At 37.3% G+C, this 18368-nt stretch overlaps 1 protein-coding gene across 2 annotated transcripts in view; it reads left to right on the forward strand.

Annotated features, from left to right (window-relative positions):
* The window catches only part of ZC3H8 (zinc finger CCCH-type containing 8), a 34338-nt gene that overhangs the window by 6449 nt on the left and 9521 nt on the right, over positions 1-18368 (forward strand). Inside the window, exons 3-8 of one of the 2 annotated variants that reach the window (XM_082671744.1) lie at positions 6827-7064; positions 7957-8096; positions 10167-10289; positions 10690-10801; positions 11812-11921; positions 13179-13228. In XM_082671744.1, coding sequence (XP_082527870.1) covers positions 6827-7064; positions 7957-8096; positions 10167-10289; positions 10690-10801; positions 11812-11921; positions 13179-13208 — 753 coding nt within the window. In that variant the 3' untranslated portion in view covers positions 13209-13228. The remainder of the gene's footprint in view (positions 1-6826; positions 7065-7956; positions 8097-10166; positions 10290-10689; positions 10802-11811; positions 11922-13178; positions 13229-18368) is intronic. The other variant, XM_082671745.1, reaches the window with a different exon arrangement.

Consider the following 18368-nt stretch of genomic DNA (forward strand, 5'->3'; position numbering starts at 1 on the left):
ATAATAAGTTTGGATATCAGATAAGCAAGTCCTCTCACGTTGTTTTTCTTCTTTAACTGTCTCAGCTCTTCTTAGCCCTTAGCACTGCCATATAAACTTTAGAAAGAGTTTGTCAAGTTCCACAACAAATCCTGTTGGGATTTTCACTTTGGAATGCATTGACTCTTTAGGTCATTTGGGAGAGAATTGACATCTTTAGAATATTGGATTGTCCAGTCTTTAACTCCTCTTTAATTTATCTCAGCAGTGTTTTATAATTTTCTTTGTAGATGTCTTCCATCTTATATACCTTTTGTTAGATGTATTGCTAGGTGTCTGATGAGACTATTGTGAATTACATCCTTTCCTTTTTTTTTAAGCACCATTTTCTAACTTGTTTTCTCACTTAGCTGGCATACATTGTTAGATAGGAATGCATGGAATTAAACTTTTGAGTTCTTGTAACATTTCTGAAAATATCTTGACTTTATTCTCATAGCTGACAGGTAATTTGGCTGAAATAGAATTCGGCTTGAGCTTATTGCCCCATTTTCTTCTACTGTCCAGTGTTGCTAGCGTGAAGTCTTGGCAGTCTAATTCTAGTTACTTTGTTAAGTATCCTGTTCTCCCTGGAAGCTTTTAGAGTCTTCTCTTGGTGGTGTTAGAGACTGAATCTTTTTTCATTCATTGTGCTTAAGTGTTTGGTGAGACTGTTTACTCATACCCTTCATGTACAAGGAATATCTTCTATTTTTATTCTCTTTGCCTTTTTTCTTTATATTCTAAGACATTTCCTCTATTTCTGTTTATCTTCATTTTGTAAATCATAATTATCAAGAGTTCTTCCTTGTTCTGTTGTTATAGCTTTCTAGCATTTTAAAAAAATATACCATCTTGGGGTTTCCCTGGTGGCGCAGTGGTTGACAGTCCGCCTGCCGATGCAGGGGACGCGGGTTCGTGCCCCGGTCCGGGAGGATCCCACATGCCGCAGAGCGGCTGGGCCCGTGAGACATGGCCGCTGAGCCTGCGCGTCCGGAGCCTGTGCTCCGCAGCGGGAGAGGCCACAGCAGTGAGAGGCCCGCGTACCGCAAAAAATATATATATACCATCCTGATATCTTTGTTTATTTATTTAAAAATTTTTGTGCTCTTTTCTTTTCCTTGAATTGTATTTGCTTCTTCTGGATCAGGTTTTCTCTTTCTCCTGCTTTTTTGTTTTATTCTCTAGATCAGGAGTCAGTAAATATTTTCTGTAAAAGATAGGCTTTGCAAGCCAAAAGCAAAATTGAGGGTAGAATGTAGCTACTGATATAACAAGTGGGAGAAAACAAATTTCCACAGTATTTTTATTGACAGAATTTAACATATAATAATTGAGTTTTTTGTTGTACAGGTTTACTAGTGAGAATGAGGGGATTCTTCTTTTGGGGTAATAATTTGTTTAACTGGAGTTCAAAGTTAGTGTTCCCTATCAAAATTGATTGCAAAGATTCATCTGTTAGTGCTGATCTGTAATTAAACTCTATACATTTCATCTTTAAAGGTGTTTTTTTTACTGCAGGTACTGCAGAAAACTCTTATCAGTTCACCACCATGATTGTTACTGAGTATATTCATTGCTTGGAAGGCATTTTAAAAACTTTATTAGATTTTTCTCTTGAGATTTGTCTTTTAGCCTGTCATTACATTGCAGATTAATTACTTCCAATTGAAGGTTAGGTGATAACTCCTCAGTTGCACAGTTAAATGGATTTTGAAATAGCGATTTCGTCTGCATATACATTAAAATCTGAAAAACACTGCTGGAACTGTAGTTTGAGCCTGGAAGATAAATCTACTGCAAATTTGCGTGAGAATGGAGCTCTTGCTTCTTGTTGTAACTTTGGACAGCACAGTGATATGAGCGATGTCAGTAACATCTGTCAACTCATCAAGAGCCAAGGAAAACCACCTGATATCATTTGTCTTATTTTTTTAGTGGTCAGAGCTTCTCCCAGTTCCCTCACGGCTTTGAGAAACTGTTGTTGCCAAAAGGCCAGTTTTCTTAAACAACTTTTTCTCTGGACAGTTCTTCAATTGCTGCAATCAAACATGATTTAATTAACTCACCATCAGCTTTCTTTGGCTAACAACTGAGCCACTCAGAAACTTACTTTGATTGCAGCCTCATTTTCATTTTTGATTCTTGTGAGGAAATAATTTTGTGATGAGATATTTTGCTTATATTTTCTAATTTTTCTCACCGTGGCTTTCCTGTGAGTTGGGGTTATTGTGATGAATGCTTAATATTGTCAACATATATTGTGTTCCTTCAGCACTGCTGTAGTATCATTGTGTAATAACCGTAATGCTTTGCCACCTAATTTGACAGTAAAATAATCCACACTTTACTGTGTCTTAAATGCATGGCATTCAAAGTCTGCTTTTCATGTTTTGACATGGTGGGTGTGCACTAGTAATGAAACAAAAAAGTATCATGACTTGGTGATATGTGACGTATTCAACATGCTGTCAAGTTATAACGGTCAGGGTTTCCCTGTTGGCGCAGTGGTTGGGGGTCCACCTGCCGATGCGTGGGGCGTGGGTGCGTGCCCTGGTCTGGGGGGATCCCACGTGCCGCGGAGCGGCTGGGCCCGTGAGCCATGGCCGCTGAGCCTGCGCGTCCGGAGCCTGTGCTCCACAATGGGAGAGGCCACAACAGTGAGAGAGGCCCGCGTACCGCAAAAAAAAAAAAAAAAAAAAAAAAAAAAGTTATACTGTCACAAATTCATGGTATGCTGAGCATGAGTGTAAAGTGATGAGAGAGCCACAGCCACACCTACGGTCTCTTCTGCTTCTGCTCAGCTCTCAAAGCAGCCAGTGTAATACGTAAATGAGTGAGCATGGCTGTGTTCTGATAAAACTTTATGGATGCTGAAATTAGAATTCTATATAATTCCCGTGTCATGAAATGTTATTTCATTTTTTTTCCCCCAACCATTTAAAAAATGTAAAGACCATTCTTAGCTTGCTGACTATTACAAAAACAGGTAGCAGGGTAGATTTGGTCCTTGGTTATATTTTAATGACCACTGCTGTAGATTTCATCATTAGCTTTTGTTTTTCTTCATGTCTCTTGATTTAAGAAAGGCCTGGAGAGCTGATGGAAGTTCTTTGCTGGTCTGTAGGTAGGTCTGTGTCTCCATAGGCCTTTCTTCTAAATGGAAAGCCTGATGGGGCATTCGGTACGTGAGTGGGCCGTGTGCATCTCTAGGTGTCCAGCAGCATAGTAGTTCTTAACCTTCTTTGTGCCATGCACCCCCTTTGGCAGTCTGGTGAAGCCCATGGGCCCCTTATGATAATATTTTTAAGTGTATAAAATATGTTGGATTACAATGGAAATTGATCTTATTGAAACACAGTTATCAAAATATTAAAGAACAAATGGGGTAAGAGTAATATGCTCTTTATAAATGCACTAAATAGTAAGATCCAGCGTTAGGTCTAACTATTGTAATTTTGACATAGTGATGAACATAAAAGATATTTTGAGGTCTGCAATAACGATAATATATGAAAGTGCCTGTGATTTCTAATGGTGACAGTCGCAGCTGCTGCTGATACTACTGTGGTTTGTTGCTGTAGTTCAAAGCAGAAGAAAATGCCAAAGGTCAATTTAGAGGTTGATGAAAGTAATGTGTGATTTTTATTACTATCCAAGTTCATTGAATTCTATCCATAGACCCTTGGCCAGAGGCAGGGCGGGGTGGGGCCATCTCTGGACAGCAGGTTAAGAACCCTGATATAGAGTGAGTGGATAGAGTGTTTTTCTCGTGGGAGTTGCTCACAAATGTCAGAATATGGAGGAATTCACTCTGGGGTCTTAGTACCCATACAAGAAGACTTGGCTTTTATCAGACATTTTAATACATTTCTTTAGCGAATAGCTCTCTTTTTGCCCAGGGTAAATTTTTTTTTTAATAAATTTAAAAAATTTATTTATTTATGGCTGCATTGGGTCTTTGTTGCTGCGTGCGGGCTTTCTCTAATTGCGGCGAGAGGGGGCTACTCTTCGTGGCGGTGCATGGGCTTCTCATTGCGGTGGCTTCTAGTTGCGGAGCATGGGCTCTAGGCATGCGGGTTCAGTAGTTGTGGCACCTGGGCTCAGTAGTTGTGGCTCACGGGCTCTAGAGTGCAGGCTCAGTAGTTGTGGCACACGGGCTTAGTTGCTCCGGGCATGTGGGATCTTCCCGGACCAGGGCTCGAACCCGTGTCCCCTGCATCGACAGGCGGTTTCTTAACCACTGTGCCACCAGGGAAGTCCCCAGCCCAGGGTAAATTTTTGTTTGATTGTATTCTGCGTTGGGGGTGGGTGGGCAGAGATAATTTGTTACAATAGCTTTGTTTGTTTTTATGTAGAATTTTAAGTCATTCTCATTTATAGCCCTATTTCTCACACTGCACCCTAAGCCCAACCTCCAAATTATAACTTGCCTTTTGTTTGTCAAAAATTTGCCAGGAATTTGTTGAACTTTTCTTAATTCCTAATGAGTGTACTTCATTCCCTGTCTCCTATACAGACACTATTTTAGGACTATTAATTTTTATATTTCTATACTTTTATTTCTGGGGAATTTCAGGAGGCCATACAAGTTCTATATACCATCCTGAATCAAATGCAAGAAAATCTTTTACTTAAAAAAGAAGAAAAATACTTTATGTAGACTCCTTTATAAAACATAAAAAAGTTGTAATATCGTGTTCTTATACTTTCCAAATTATATAGAGAACAACAGACATCGAAGCAATGAGTTTATAGTTAGCTGCATGAAGAAAAGTATTTAAGCAATCATTTGTATATTGTGTATTTCGGTGCCCTCTGAAAAGAATCATATCAATTAGGAATACTTCTCTATAGTAAAACAACATAGTTGATGATTGTCCTCGTTTTATAATGTTGCCAAGTCATCTCATCTCTTCGTTTAATACAAATAAGTCAGTTTTGTTACTACTTGTAGTAAAAGGGGTCTGCTTCAGTACTGCAGGCCCCCACATCTTGTGCGGGGGAGGGGGAACACATAATCACCCATTTGGATCCTTGTAATATTTTGATTCAGATGCACTGAATAGAATCTCATGTTTGATTGAGCTAAACTTATTGTGAACTGTTGCATATTGAATGATTTTTTGGTTCTCCCTGTGCCTACTAAATAAAATTAAAGGCCAAAACCAAGGTAAACATAATAATTATCACAGGAGTCAGCCAACGTTTTCATAAAGGACCAGATAAGTGCATCTTTTTGACTTTGTGAGCCATATCGTCTCTGTCACAGCTAAGCAGCCATAGATTAATGAATGAATGAGCGTGACTGTTCCAGCAAAACGTTATTTATAAAAGCAGGAGGCCAGGCCTAACCCCTAACCCAAAGCTGTTTACAAGTTGGTATGTTAGAAAAGGGTGCTCTTTTCTTGAGGACTCAGAGATGAGAAACTTGGAGGCTTGAAGATTGGATTGGTTGGTAGTCTTGTCTGGTGTAATGAAAATAAGATGTACAGTGAAGCCCTTGTCAGGTTAGGCAACCTTCTCAGCTTGTTCGGATTCTTCAAGCAGGGGGCAAATTCATTTTCTAGGCCATAGTCAACCCTCCAGTGGTACAACTTCTAGCTTGGAAGTTAAACATCAAAGGTAAACCATTAAACTGGACCACCTAGTATATTTTGTGATTCTCCTTTGCTGCTTTCCTCAGTTATGTGAGGGTAGATGAGACCAGGCCCAAAAGCTCTGGAGCGGGGTAATTGGCCAATTTAATGACAGACATATCATCTCTTCCTGAGATCAGAATAGGAGCCCTTTGGCAGTTGGGCTTTTTAAAAATAAACTTTTTAATTGAAATGTACTGGTTGTAATTATACAGATTGATACACCTGTGTCACCAGGTATAGACGCCTCTGTAACCAGTACTTGGAAATTTTTATATGCAAAGTGCTTTAAGTTGTCTGCTTTGATCACCTCGGGCTGCTTCAGGGTCAGCTGCCATACCTGAGTTCCTGTTCCAGTGGATGCCTGTGTTTGTAGCTGTCACCTTGGGGCAGCTCCAACAACAGAGTTAGAAAACTATTTCTGAAAGTAAAATTAACTTAATTACAGAGAATGGGGCAATTCTTTCTTCTCATCATTGTTGCCACATCCTATGCCACCAGTGCTGTGAGTTATAGGGAAAAAATAGGCTTTGGTATGTGTGATGTATCTTACTTAGTATAGCGGATTTTCAATTGGGCCATTACAGTGTACTTGTTCTTTTACGAAATGACGATCTATTGAGTTAAACCGTTTAAAAGTATAGTCCATGCAAAGGGAGAAATAAAATGTGAACTATAATTCTGTAGTTCCTTTATATCAAATAATTAAGACATAGGGCTTTAGTCTTTCTTTTTTCTTTTCTTTTTTTCTTTTATTGGGGTATAGTTGTTTTACAACGTTGTGTTAGTTTCTACCGTACAGCGAAGTGGAGTTCCCTGTGCTATACAGCAGGTTCTCATTAGTTATCTATTTTATACAGATTAGTGTATGTATGTCAATCCCAATCTTCCAATTCATCTCACCGCCCGGGGCTTTAGTCTTTCAATTCAGTAAAGTACAGTATACAAATTCAGAATCTTCCCTCAAACCATCTTTAAGGATAGATTTTTTTTTTTTTAATTCTGGAAAATTTCATATACATAAGAACGGAAAGAATAGCATATGAAACCCCTATGTACCCATCTCCCAACCTCAACAATGATCATGGCCAGTCTTTGCTTCTTCTTTATAACCAGATTGTTTTGAATCATGCTAGGTTTTAAAAATTGAAAATGTAATTTTCACTTAGTTTAGGCACTTTGGAAACTCTACATCACGGAAGAATTTGCAACGTAGAAAATCAAGAAGTAAGGACTATGATGTATATAGTGATAATGATATCTGCAGTCAGGAATCAGAAGATAATTTTGCTAAAGAGCTTCAACAATATATACAAGCTAAAGAGATGGCAAATGCTGCTCAATCCTTATCGCTTCCTGAAGAATCTGTGAAGAAAGAGGGAGCAAAGGATACCCAGAAAGGTAAAGGTAAGAGTCCAGTTATTTTATCATTTAAAGTTATCTATAGAAGCAGTCACATTTGTCCACATATGGATAGGGGGGAGGGGTTCGCTTGCATTTTATCTCATGATAAGATCACGTTTTCCTGGATCTTTACACCAAATGTGAGCTGGTCACTTGGTGTACAAATGCTTAGTTTGCGGGAGGAACGGAGAGTGCAGGAGGGTTTTCAAGGGACGTGACTACTTTGAAAGGGAGAATGCTAAATCCCTGGCCTCAGCATGTGTGAAGGACAGGAAATACCTGTTTGCTGTCCTCTAAAGAAGAATGGGTTTAATTAATGTCTGGGATGGTAGTGTGTCCGACTAAACTCAGAAATATATTCTTTTAGATGACTAAAATGAAATTAAGCCACAGATAGGAGAATAAATGACAATTGTAAATGAAATTCTTAATCTTCTCATTTTATTTTTTTTCCCTCTTTAAATGTTCTTCTATTTAAAATGGATCTATAGATAAACTTAATATATAAAATGTTTTCAGGGAGTAATCTGACAGCCATATATGAGGTCATTTAAAACATTAGAAGGTTTTACTGTTACAGTGCTATAGCAGTTCCTACTTAGATCCACTGTACTCTGAACACTTCGGAAGGATCTGGCTGATGGCTAGCAAGATTGATTTCGTGAATTATCTTGTTTTTTTCCCCAATAATACCTTACATATTTTCAGAAAGAGTTAATTTGGGATCCACAGTATATTAATCCAAGAGCTTCTAGAAAGACAGGTCCGCATCATCCTAGTTATTACGCTTTGAGCAGTGGAGAAGTTTTCCTGGATTGTTAGAGAATATACTTCTTAAGAGTAAACTGCTATTGGACTTTTATATCACCTTTAAACTGAACTTTCTTGCTTTTAGCTGTTAAACAAAAAAATAAAAATAAAAACCTTAAAGCTGTTCGCAAGAATGGTAAACAGAAGAAAATGAAGCGAAAATGGCCTGGCACTGGAGACAAAGGATCAGACGCTTCCCTGAGGAAGAGTGGCTCACAGGAACAGGTATGAGAATATATGCCTGTCTGTCGGAGGGCACTGCCTGCCCTTGGATTTTTATCTTGCACCCCAATGGGATCTCCTCTTACCTCCAGTGGGCTCCGTGGGTTCTTCTTTCTCACTGTTGGGTGGCCTTCCCTCACACTCGTTACCTGCCAGCGCCCACTCAGGCCTTAGTGTCGTACCTGTTGCCCCTGTATACACGCACACAAGCCCCCTGATTTCTGAGGGCTGTGCAAAAACAGATATGGGAGGCAGGGAGAATATAAGATAGCCATGAGGACATTCCAAAGGCCACAGAGTCTTACAGAGTTTCTACTCTTAAAGTCTCTGGTCTGTTGGTTTTTGACTCCCTCTGGAAATTAAAAATGAATATTTTTGAGCTTTGACCTTATCAGCCACTCCCTACCCTCCTGGAATTTTGATTTTGCTTTGTAGAAGTTCCTCTTCCTTGGTCTGCAGATGTAATCACGGTAGAACAATAAGTGAGTCCTCTGGACTCTGCTTTTCTGAGGGCTTCTAAGCTGGATGGCCACCTTTTTGTTGTTAGGCTTGGTTCAGGAGGCAAGAGTTGAGGGTGGTAAACTATTAGAAATACCAAATATTATAGATTAAAATGTATTTATATAAAATCTGTTTTACAAAGGAGGAATCCGAAGCCCTAGGGTTTAGGTAACTGCCTGTAGTTACAAGGGCCAGGGCAGTTTCCCTTTCCTTTGTTTTTTTTTAAAATATATATTTATTTACATATTTATTTATTTATTTGGCTGCGCCAGGTCTTAGTTGATTCATGCGGGATCTTTAGTTGCGGCATGTGGGATCTAGTTCCCTGACAACCTGGGCCCCCTGCACTGGGTGCATGGAGTCTTAACCACTGGACCACAAGCAAAGTCCCCCCTTTCGTTTGGTTTAGATTGACTCAAATGATTATTCAGCCAAAGCTGACAGCCCTGCTACATGAGGAACAAATGTAAACATATATGTTAGAATTTAATAACATAATCAAAATAAAACCCAGAGTTAAAACTGACATTTATTAGACACATAATTTTGATGGTGCTAAGTGGAAGTCTGACATTACTGCAAAGCAGATCACATAAATATACAGCCAGCTCCCTTCTTTGTACTTACTGAATTCCTAAGACTGTACGTGGGTATATGGTACGTAGAAGCTGTAAGTTGTACCACAAGTAAACACACTAAAAGTGATTTATGTTTCTAAAGACGTAAAATGAAATTCCCCTTTTGTTTTCATACCTTTATTGCCATTTTTGAGGGTATATTTCTAATTATGTTTGTTAATTTGAGCTCGTCAGTACACTCAGCTCACACGTAGTGAGCATCTCACTGAAATGAAAGATCACACTACTTTTGCTTTACCTTATGATTTTGAGGTTTGTCCCCATTGTTCTAAAGAGCCTTGTTCTTAGACTTCACTTTTTAATCAGAAGTAGTGGTACTTTCCTTCTAAAATTTTTAAATTAATTTTTTAAAACGAGGGCAAGGTACAATAAAATATTTATAATGTTCAGTGATGGAATGCTGTTGAAACTGACAAAACATTAATTTTTTTCAACTGATGTACAAAAGTCCACATCTTACCTGCAGGCCAATTCAGAAGAGTTACCTTTTAATGTTGTTAAAGGTGGTTTAAAATAATTTTGTACGGCCTTCCCTGGTGGCGCAGTGGATAAGAATCTGCCTGCCAATGCAGGGGACACAGGTTTGATCCCTGGTCTGGGAAGATCCCATATGCTGTGGAGCAACTAAGCCCATGCACCACAACTACTGAGCCTGCACTCTAGAGCCTGTGAGCCACAACTACTGAAGCCCGTGTGCCTAGGGCCCGTGCTGCACAACAAGAGAAGCCACTGCAGTGAGAATCCCGCGCACCGCAATAGAGAGTAGCCCCCGCTCGACGCAACTAGAGAAAGCCTGCACACAGCAACGAAGACCCAATGCAGCCAAAAATAAATAAAGAAATAATTAATTTAAAGAACACATTTTTTTATACAATGGAATAAAATATTTAATTTTTTATTTCTCACATTTAGTTTTTTGTTTTTGTTTTCAAAGGATGGTAAACCTAAAGAGAAGCAGCAGCCTGTGAGAATGAGTCAGGGATTCATCAACCAACATACGGTGCAACGCCAGGGAAAACAAATTTGTAAATATTTTCTTGAAAGGAAGTGTATTAAGGTATAAAAAATGTGTAAGCAAAAATATACTAAAATGTAAGATATAGCAAAAATGTATTAAAACCAACTCCTCTTTCCATTAGACACTCCAAAAGCATACCTGTACAATTTTAGAACCGTTTCGTTCTGGGAAAGTTTCAATTAGGAAATTTTACTGAAATATTCTTTTATGTTTAGGAGAGTAGATAATTTTTTTTAAATGCTTTGTGTTAAAAATATTAAGGACTTGACAGATTTTTAAGCAGATATATATATGTGATGTGGTTATGATAGCTCGTTAAGAATTAGACTGTACTGCTTCTAAGACTTTGTTTTCTTCTAGAATCATTAAGTTAAGTAGGAATTATAATGACTTAACTATGAGGAATAATGGTTTTTCCTTGTCCCTTCTTTTGGCCCAGGGAGACCAGTGTAAATTTGATCATGCTGCAGAGATAGAGAAGAAAAAGGAAATGTGTAAGTTTTATGTACAAGGATATTGTACCAGAGGTGAAAACTGCCTGTATTTGCATAATATCCTTTATCACAAGGTACAGTAACTTTACTTTTCATAAACATTTACGTGAATGTAAAATTTTGAGTGAAACCAAGTGTTTTAGCCATGGCAAAATTACATCATCCAAGCTCAACTCAGTATTGAAGTGATTAAATTGTACACAGATTTTTTTTCTTTTTCCCCCAAGCAAGAGTCTTTAGAAATTCTCTCAAATGCACATCCTCTCAACCTGGGTAGTGTAACAGCTTCATGAGACCTATTCAGACCTATCCAGAAAAACTTCTCTGAATTTCTGCTGTGACATCCACTAATTGAATCTATATTCATGTAATCTACTTCATAAAAGAGGCAGGAATTGCACAGTTTGGGAGTACTCGTTTTCTGCACATTCAGTATTGTATAGACAATTGTATATTGTCCGTTAATTTGAAGAATAACCCTAACTCTTCAGTGTAAATGGTCTAGACGTGTTGTAAAAATACAAACATAAACATTTTAGGGTAATTGGACCTTTGATCAACACAAAAGTTGTTTTCCTTCAGTCATTCAATACAAGGAATCGCAAATTCTAACTTGAGAAATTTTTCCTAGAAAACAATATCGAAGCTGTATAAATTGTTCCTATTTTATACAAGCCTAATATATGAAGAATCCAGATTTGTAAGACATATCATTGTCATTGACTTTAATCCCCCCACCGCAAAAGAATGCTTTAAAAATAATCCCATTTCTCAAAGTATTTAAAATACACATCCCTCTCTTATATTGGTGAAATATACCTGTAGTTTATTTTAAGAATGGATATGAAGGAAAAAAGTGTCCTGTGATAGCCAATAAACTTTATAATCATCCTAAAATTAGATTTTTCTTATACCCCAGTTAACAATTTACTGTCTCATATTTTAAATAGAGAATTTGTTTCTACTAGTAGAAAAGAACTTTACGTAGGAAAAATAAAGTTACTAAATTAATAACAAATTATTTTAGTTGGATTACAGTTGTTCTTTTCCTTAACATTTGGGTTAACATGAATATCCTTGCAAGTTTTACCATACAGGAGCAAAATGTTATCAGGGAGAACATTGCAAGTTTTCACATGCTCCCCTGACTGCTGAAACACAGGAACTGTTGGCTAAAGTAAGTACAATTTTAATTTTTCTTTCTCTTTTTTTTTTTTAATTTTTTTTATTTTTAATTTTATTTTTGGCTGTGTTGGGTCTTCGTTGCTGTGCACGGGCTTTCTCTAGTTGCGGTGAGCGGGGGCCACTCTTCGTTGCGGTGCGCAGGCCTCTCATTGCAGTGGCCTCTCCTATTGTGGAGCACAGGCTCTAGGCACACAGGCTTCAGTAGTTGTGGCACGTGGGCTCAGTAGTTGTGGCTCGCGGGCTCTGGAGCGCAGGCTCAGTAGTTGTGGCGCATGGGCCTAGTTGCTCCGCGGCATGTGGGATCCTCCCGGACCAGGGCTTGAACCCGTGTCCCCTGCATTGGCAGGCAGATTCGTAACCACTGCGCCCCCAGGGAAGGCCCTGTTTTTCTTTTTTAAAGAATACTTTTGAACTAAGGGTGGAATTTGAAAAGATGCTCACAGTTTCTTAAGGAGAGTGCCTCATAGGGTAGCATGTGGGTTGTATTAGGACTGATAATCTAAGGATTTACTTCAGTTTAGAAAATTCATTTGTATATTTTTCCTTGTAGCTTAAAGGAAAACTTATACTTACTGCTGGTGTAAATTGGAATGTTCTTAAAACCTTCAGTGTAGTTAGCAACCTTAGTAGCTAAGTTAACCAGAGGAAAACAAAGCAAATAGGAGAAATAGTACTCCTGTTATACTCTTAGAAGGAAAGTTAAGGATCATCAGTTGATAAATATTTTAGGGTTACATCAAAACATACTTAAGTAGTTATTTCAAAGTTTTCTTCAAATATTCTTTCAGGTGTAAGAAAAGATAATTGAAAAATAATAGTCGTTTATGTTCTTTCATTTCCCATGTGTTAATTGGAGCTAGTCTCTTCAAAATTAAACTGAAATATAAGTGAAAATAAAAGATTCTTTTAAAACCAAACCATTCCATCTTGCGGCAGAAGTTCCCTTGACTATATTGCAAATATTAGAAAGTCAAAGGTCCTTGTTTCTGGATATTTTTGGTTGTGAAATATGAAGGGTTACCCTGGAATTAGAAATTATACCAAATATTTGGTTGTTCATTAGCATGAATGTATGTGGAAAAAATGATAAATGTAAAAGTCATTTTCCAGTTCCACTTATAGTAAATATTATTAGATAATTATTAGGATGAATATTATTGGAATCTTTAGAAAATTATAAGAGTATGATGATGTACCTGAATTTAATGCGTAAAAATGATTGCGTGATTTTTTTTTTCCCCCATACTAGGCTTTGGATCCTGAAAAGAAGTCGTCATGAAAGTAAAATACATAAAAAAGGTAAAATTAATGATTTAACACTTTTTTCCCCCTCTGAAATGTCTCTAGAAATTGGCATGAGGACATAGGCCTTTTTACATTTTCTCAAATAGAAGTCTTTTTCTCTCTCCTACCCCACTAAAAACTTATAAAATATTTGATACATATAAATAGATATATATGTGGATCTCCATGGACCTGCTTCCCTTTCTGGATTTGTCACTGTCTTTTTGTGTTTTTATTCTTCTGTTTTGTTTCTTTGTAAATTTACCAAATGTGTATGATTCACCAAATATTATATTTAGTTTTGCTTGAGTTTGGATATTAAACAGTATCACATTCTATACTTCTTGGTGACTTGCTGTTTTCATTCAGCATTGGGCTTGTAAGATTCATTCACGTATATGCATGCAGCTGTCATTCATTTTTACTCTTGTATAGCATTTATTCTATGAATATGTTACAAATTATTTAGTCATTCTACTATTGACGGACATTGAGGTTATTTTCAATTTTTAAAATATAAACTGTTATTATAAATAACTGTTTCACATGTCTTCTGATGAAAATGTGGGTGAGTTGTCCTGAGTGTACCAAGGAATAGAATTGTTGTATCATCTTAAAACTTAAGATAATACCAATCTTTTCTGAAGTACTTATAACAGTTTTTATTGCCATCAACTGTGTAAAAGAATTTCTGTTGCTCCCCACTCACTAATGCTTTATATTGTCACAACTTTAAATTTTTGGACCAATTTAGTGGGTGTAAAAATGGTGCCACATGGCTGTATTTTCATAAAGTTCAGCATTTTTTCTTAAGCTTACTGGCTTTTGAGCTTCATCTCCAGGGAAATGCCATTAATGTCTTTTGCCTATGCTTCTGTTGGGCTGATTGTCCTTTATAAATTGATTTTTATATACAAATTGTTTGTGACGTATGTGTGACAAGTCTTCTCCCATTTTGTGGGCTGTCTTTTCACTTTTTTAAAGGCGTTTCAGTGAGGAGAATTACTTGTTTTGGCGATCTTTTTCTTTATGGTAGGTTTTGTGTTTTGCGTCTTACTTAAGAAATCCTTCCCTATCATGAGGCTGTAAAGTACTTTAATTTTTTTTTAGGTTTTTGGAGTTTTGCTTTTTACATTTATATTTTAATCCTTTGGAAATTCTATCAGTTAACAGTTGTCACAATAATGGTGTTTAAAACCAACCACAAGACTCTCAGTAGCATATAAAAGTAAACATTTCTTTTTCCATGCATCTGCAGGTTGGCTGGGAATAGGCTGATACAGGCTGGCTCTGGCTGGGTTGGTTGTGCTTCATAAAGCAGAACCACTGGGATGGTTCTGCCCCACATTTGTCGCACTCTCCTCCTGGGACCAAGGGGCTAGCTGGGGCATGTTTTTCTCATGGCATTGGCAGAAGGACAAGAGGGCAAGGCCCTGTTTGTATCACATCATGTTTACTTACAACCCATTGACCAAAGTAAGTCACATAGGCAAGCCCAAAGTTAGGGTGTAGGAAAGTATACTCCACTTTCTGTACTTTCCATGTGGGAGGAGTTGCTAAATTACATGAAAATTTTTCTGAAGGGACCTTGAGGGAATTATGCTAAGCAGAATAAGTCAGAGAAAGAAATATACCGTTACGATTTCACTTATGTCTAAAAAACAAAACAAATGGACAAATAAAACCAAACCAAAATCATAGATTCAGAGAACAGAGTGGTGGTTACCAGAGGGGATGGGGATTGGGCAGTGGGTGAAACAGGTGAAGAAAGGGGTCAAGAGGTACAGACTTCCAGCAATAAAATAAATAGGTCATGGGGCTGTAGTGTACGGCATGGTGACTATAGTCAGTAATGTTGTAGAGCATACTTGAAAGTTGCTGAGAGAGTAAATCCTAAAAGTTAAGTATGTATGGTGTTAGGTGGTAACTAGACTTACTGTAGCAATCATTTCTCAATCTATACAAATACTGAGTTATTATGTTGTACACATAAAGCCAGTATAATGTTATATGTCAATTATACCTCAATAAAAAAATTTTTTAATTACACGAAAAAGAGGGTAGCTGTGGGTATAGGGAAAAGGGAAGAATTAAGACTAATTGATTTTTTTTTTTTTTAAACAGTGTGCTATAGGGACTTGATTTTCTTTTTTTACCCCATACGGATAACCAATCTCCCAGAACCATTCAAATGAAAAGACTGCCCTTTCCCCACTGATTTGTAATGCCCCCTCTGGTATATATCGAGTTTCCTTCAAACAGAGGTCTATTTCTGGGGTCTCTGTTCTGTTCCTTTTGTCTTTGGCTCTAGTACTCTACTGCCTTAATTACTGGAGCTTTGTTGGATTTTGATATAGTTTGATAATTTTTCTAATGTTGTTCTTCAGGAGCACCTTGACTGTTTTGGACCCTTTTACTTTGTTAGTTTTTTAAAAAACAGCTTTGTTGAGGTATGATTTATATATCACTTGTTGTAAGTGTATAATTCAATATTATTTGGTAAATTTACAGAGTTGCATAGCATCACAAAATCTAGTTTTAGAAGGTTTTTGACACCCCCAAAAGATTCCTTTTACCCATTTGCGGTCACTTCCCAATCCCACTAATGGATTTTCTAGATTTGCCTTTTCTGAGTATTTCATATAAATTTCAACATGTGGTCTTTTTTTGTTTTTGTTTTGTTTTTTTATTTTTGGCTGAGTTGGGTCTTCTTTGCTGCGCGTAGGCTCTCTATAGTTGAGGTGCGTGGGCTTCTCGTTGCAGTGGCTTCTCTTGTTGCGGAGCATGGTCTCTAGGTGTGTGGGCTTCAGTGGTTGTGGCACACGGGCTTAGTTGCTCTGCGGCAAGTGGGATCTTCCCAGACCAGGGCTCGAACCTGTGTCCCCTGCCTTGGCAGGTGGATTCTCAACCACTGCGCCACCAGGGAAGCCCCAGCATGTGGTCTTTTGCTTCTGGCTCTTTTCATGTAGTGTAATGGTTTTGAGATTCATCAATGCTTTAGCATATATCAGTGATTTTTTAAAAAAATAATTGCTCCATTATTCCATTGTATGGATGTACCACTTTTTTTAATCCTTTCAACAATTGATATTTGTGTTATTTCCAATTTTTAGTTATTATGAATAATTCTGCTGTGAGCATTTGTGTATGAATCTTTGTGTTGTGGACATACTTTTTTTTTTTTTTGAAAATGAGAATTCTAAATATATTGTCAAAATACGCCTTGGAGATAGCACACAAAAGCAATGTTACGAAGGTACCAAATGCGTAAATGAATATTCTCTTGAGGAACTTCTCATCTAAGGACTTTTTTCCCTTTTGGTGGTACAATTAGGAACAGGTCGGTTTTGTGAAACTTTTTGGTGCTGGTGGGTGGTTGTCAGTTCAGGGTAGGTTTGGACCTGTGTTATTTTGAAGTACTTTTTCCTCAAGCAGGGATGACTTATTTCTAGGTCATGGGATCAAGAGGTGACTACTTGAGATCACAGAAAACCTTAGGTTGCATCAAGGAAGTATTGGTAGGCGGAAAAATCAGGATGAGCTTGTTATTAGCTTTGCAGACATACATTTTTATTTATCTTGAGTAGGTTACTACTTTAGTGGAATTTCTGGGTCCGACAGTAAATACATGTTTAACTTTTTAAGAACTGCCACATTGTTTTACAAAGTGGCTGCATCATTTTACATTCCAGACAGCATTGTAGGAAGATTTTAGTTTCTTCACATCCTCACCAATGCTTGTTATTGTCAGCTGTTTTGATTATAGCTTTTCTGTTAGGGGTGAGCTGGAATCTCATTGTAGTTGTAATTTGCATTTCTCTAATGGCTAATGGTGTTGAGCATCTTTTCATGTGCTGTTGATGGATTCAGATCTTTGCCCATTTTTTAATTGGGTTGTAAGATTATTGAGTTGTAAGAGTTCTTTATATATGTTGGATACAAATCCTTTATCAGATATATAATTTGCAAATATTTTGTCTCAATCTGTGGCTTTGTCTTTTTGTCCCAATTTGTGCTTGCCTTTTAAAAAGAGTGTCTATTGAAGCATGAACGTTTTCATTTTGTTGTAGTACACTATCAGTTTTTTTCCATCATGGATCATGCTTTTGGTGTTTCATCTAAAAATTCTTTGTCTAATCCAAGGTCACAAGATTCACTTTTATGTTCTAAATTTGTTTTAATAGTTTTAGCTCTTATATTTATGTCTGTGATTCATTTTGAGTTAATTTTTGGGAATGGTGTGAGTTAGGATCCAAATTTTTGTTTTGCATATAGATACCCAATTGTTCCAGCAAGCATTTAAAAAAACTACCGTTTCCCCACTGAGTTGCCTTGGCACCTTTGTCAAAGATCAGTTGAACTAAATGTAAGGATTTATTTCTGGGCTCTCAGTTGTGTTCTCTTGATCTATAATGTTTATCCTTATATACTGTCACTGTCTTGATCACTATAACTTTATATTTGTTCTTTGGTATCCAAGGGGAATTGGTTGCAGGATCCCACAAATACTAAAATCCATGGATGCTCAAGTCCCTTATATAAAATGGCATATTTGCAAATAACCTAAGGACATTCTCTTGTATGCTTTAAATCATCTCTAGATGACTTATAATACCTAATACAGTGTAAATGCTGTGCAGATAGTTGCTGACGCATGGCAAGTTCAAGTTATGCTTTTTGGAACTTTCTGGAATTCCTTTTCCCAAATATTTTTGATCCACAGTTGATTGAAGCTGTGGATGCGGAAGCTGCAGATATGGAGGAGTGACTGTACTAAGTTTTGAAATAAGGAATTGCAGGCTGTCTAGTTTTGTTCTTCTTTTCCAAGATTGTTTTGGCTATCCTGTATTTTGCTTTTCCATATAAATTTTAGGATCAGCTTGTAAATTTCTGCAAAAAAAGTATGCTGGACATTAAAAGGATCATACACCATGATCAAGTGGGGTTTATTCCAGGAATGCAAGGATTCTTCAATATATGCAAATCAATCAACGTGATATACCATATTAACAAATTAAAGGAGAAAAACCATATGATCATCTCAATAGATGGAGAGAAAGCTTTCAACAAAATTCAACACCCATTTATGATAAAAACCCTGCAGAAAGTAGGCATAGAGGCCTCAACATAATAAAGGCCATATATGACAAACCCA

The sequence above is a fragment of the Grampus griseus genome, assembly GCF_964374135.1.
Source record: "Grampus griseus genome assembly, chromosome: 15".
NCBI classification, from domain to species: domain Eukaryota; kingdom Metazoa; phylum Chordata; class Mammalia; order Artiodactyla; family Delphinidae; genus Grampus; species Grampus griseus.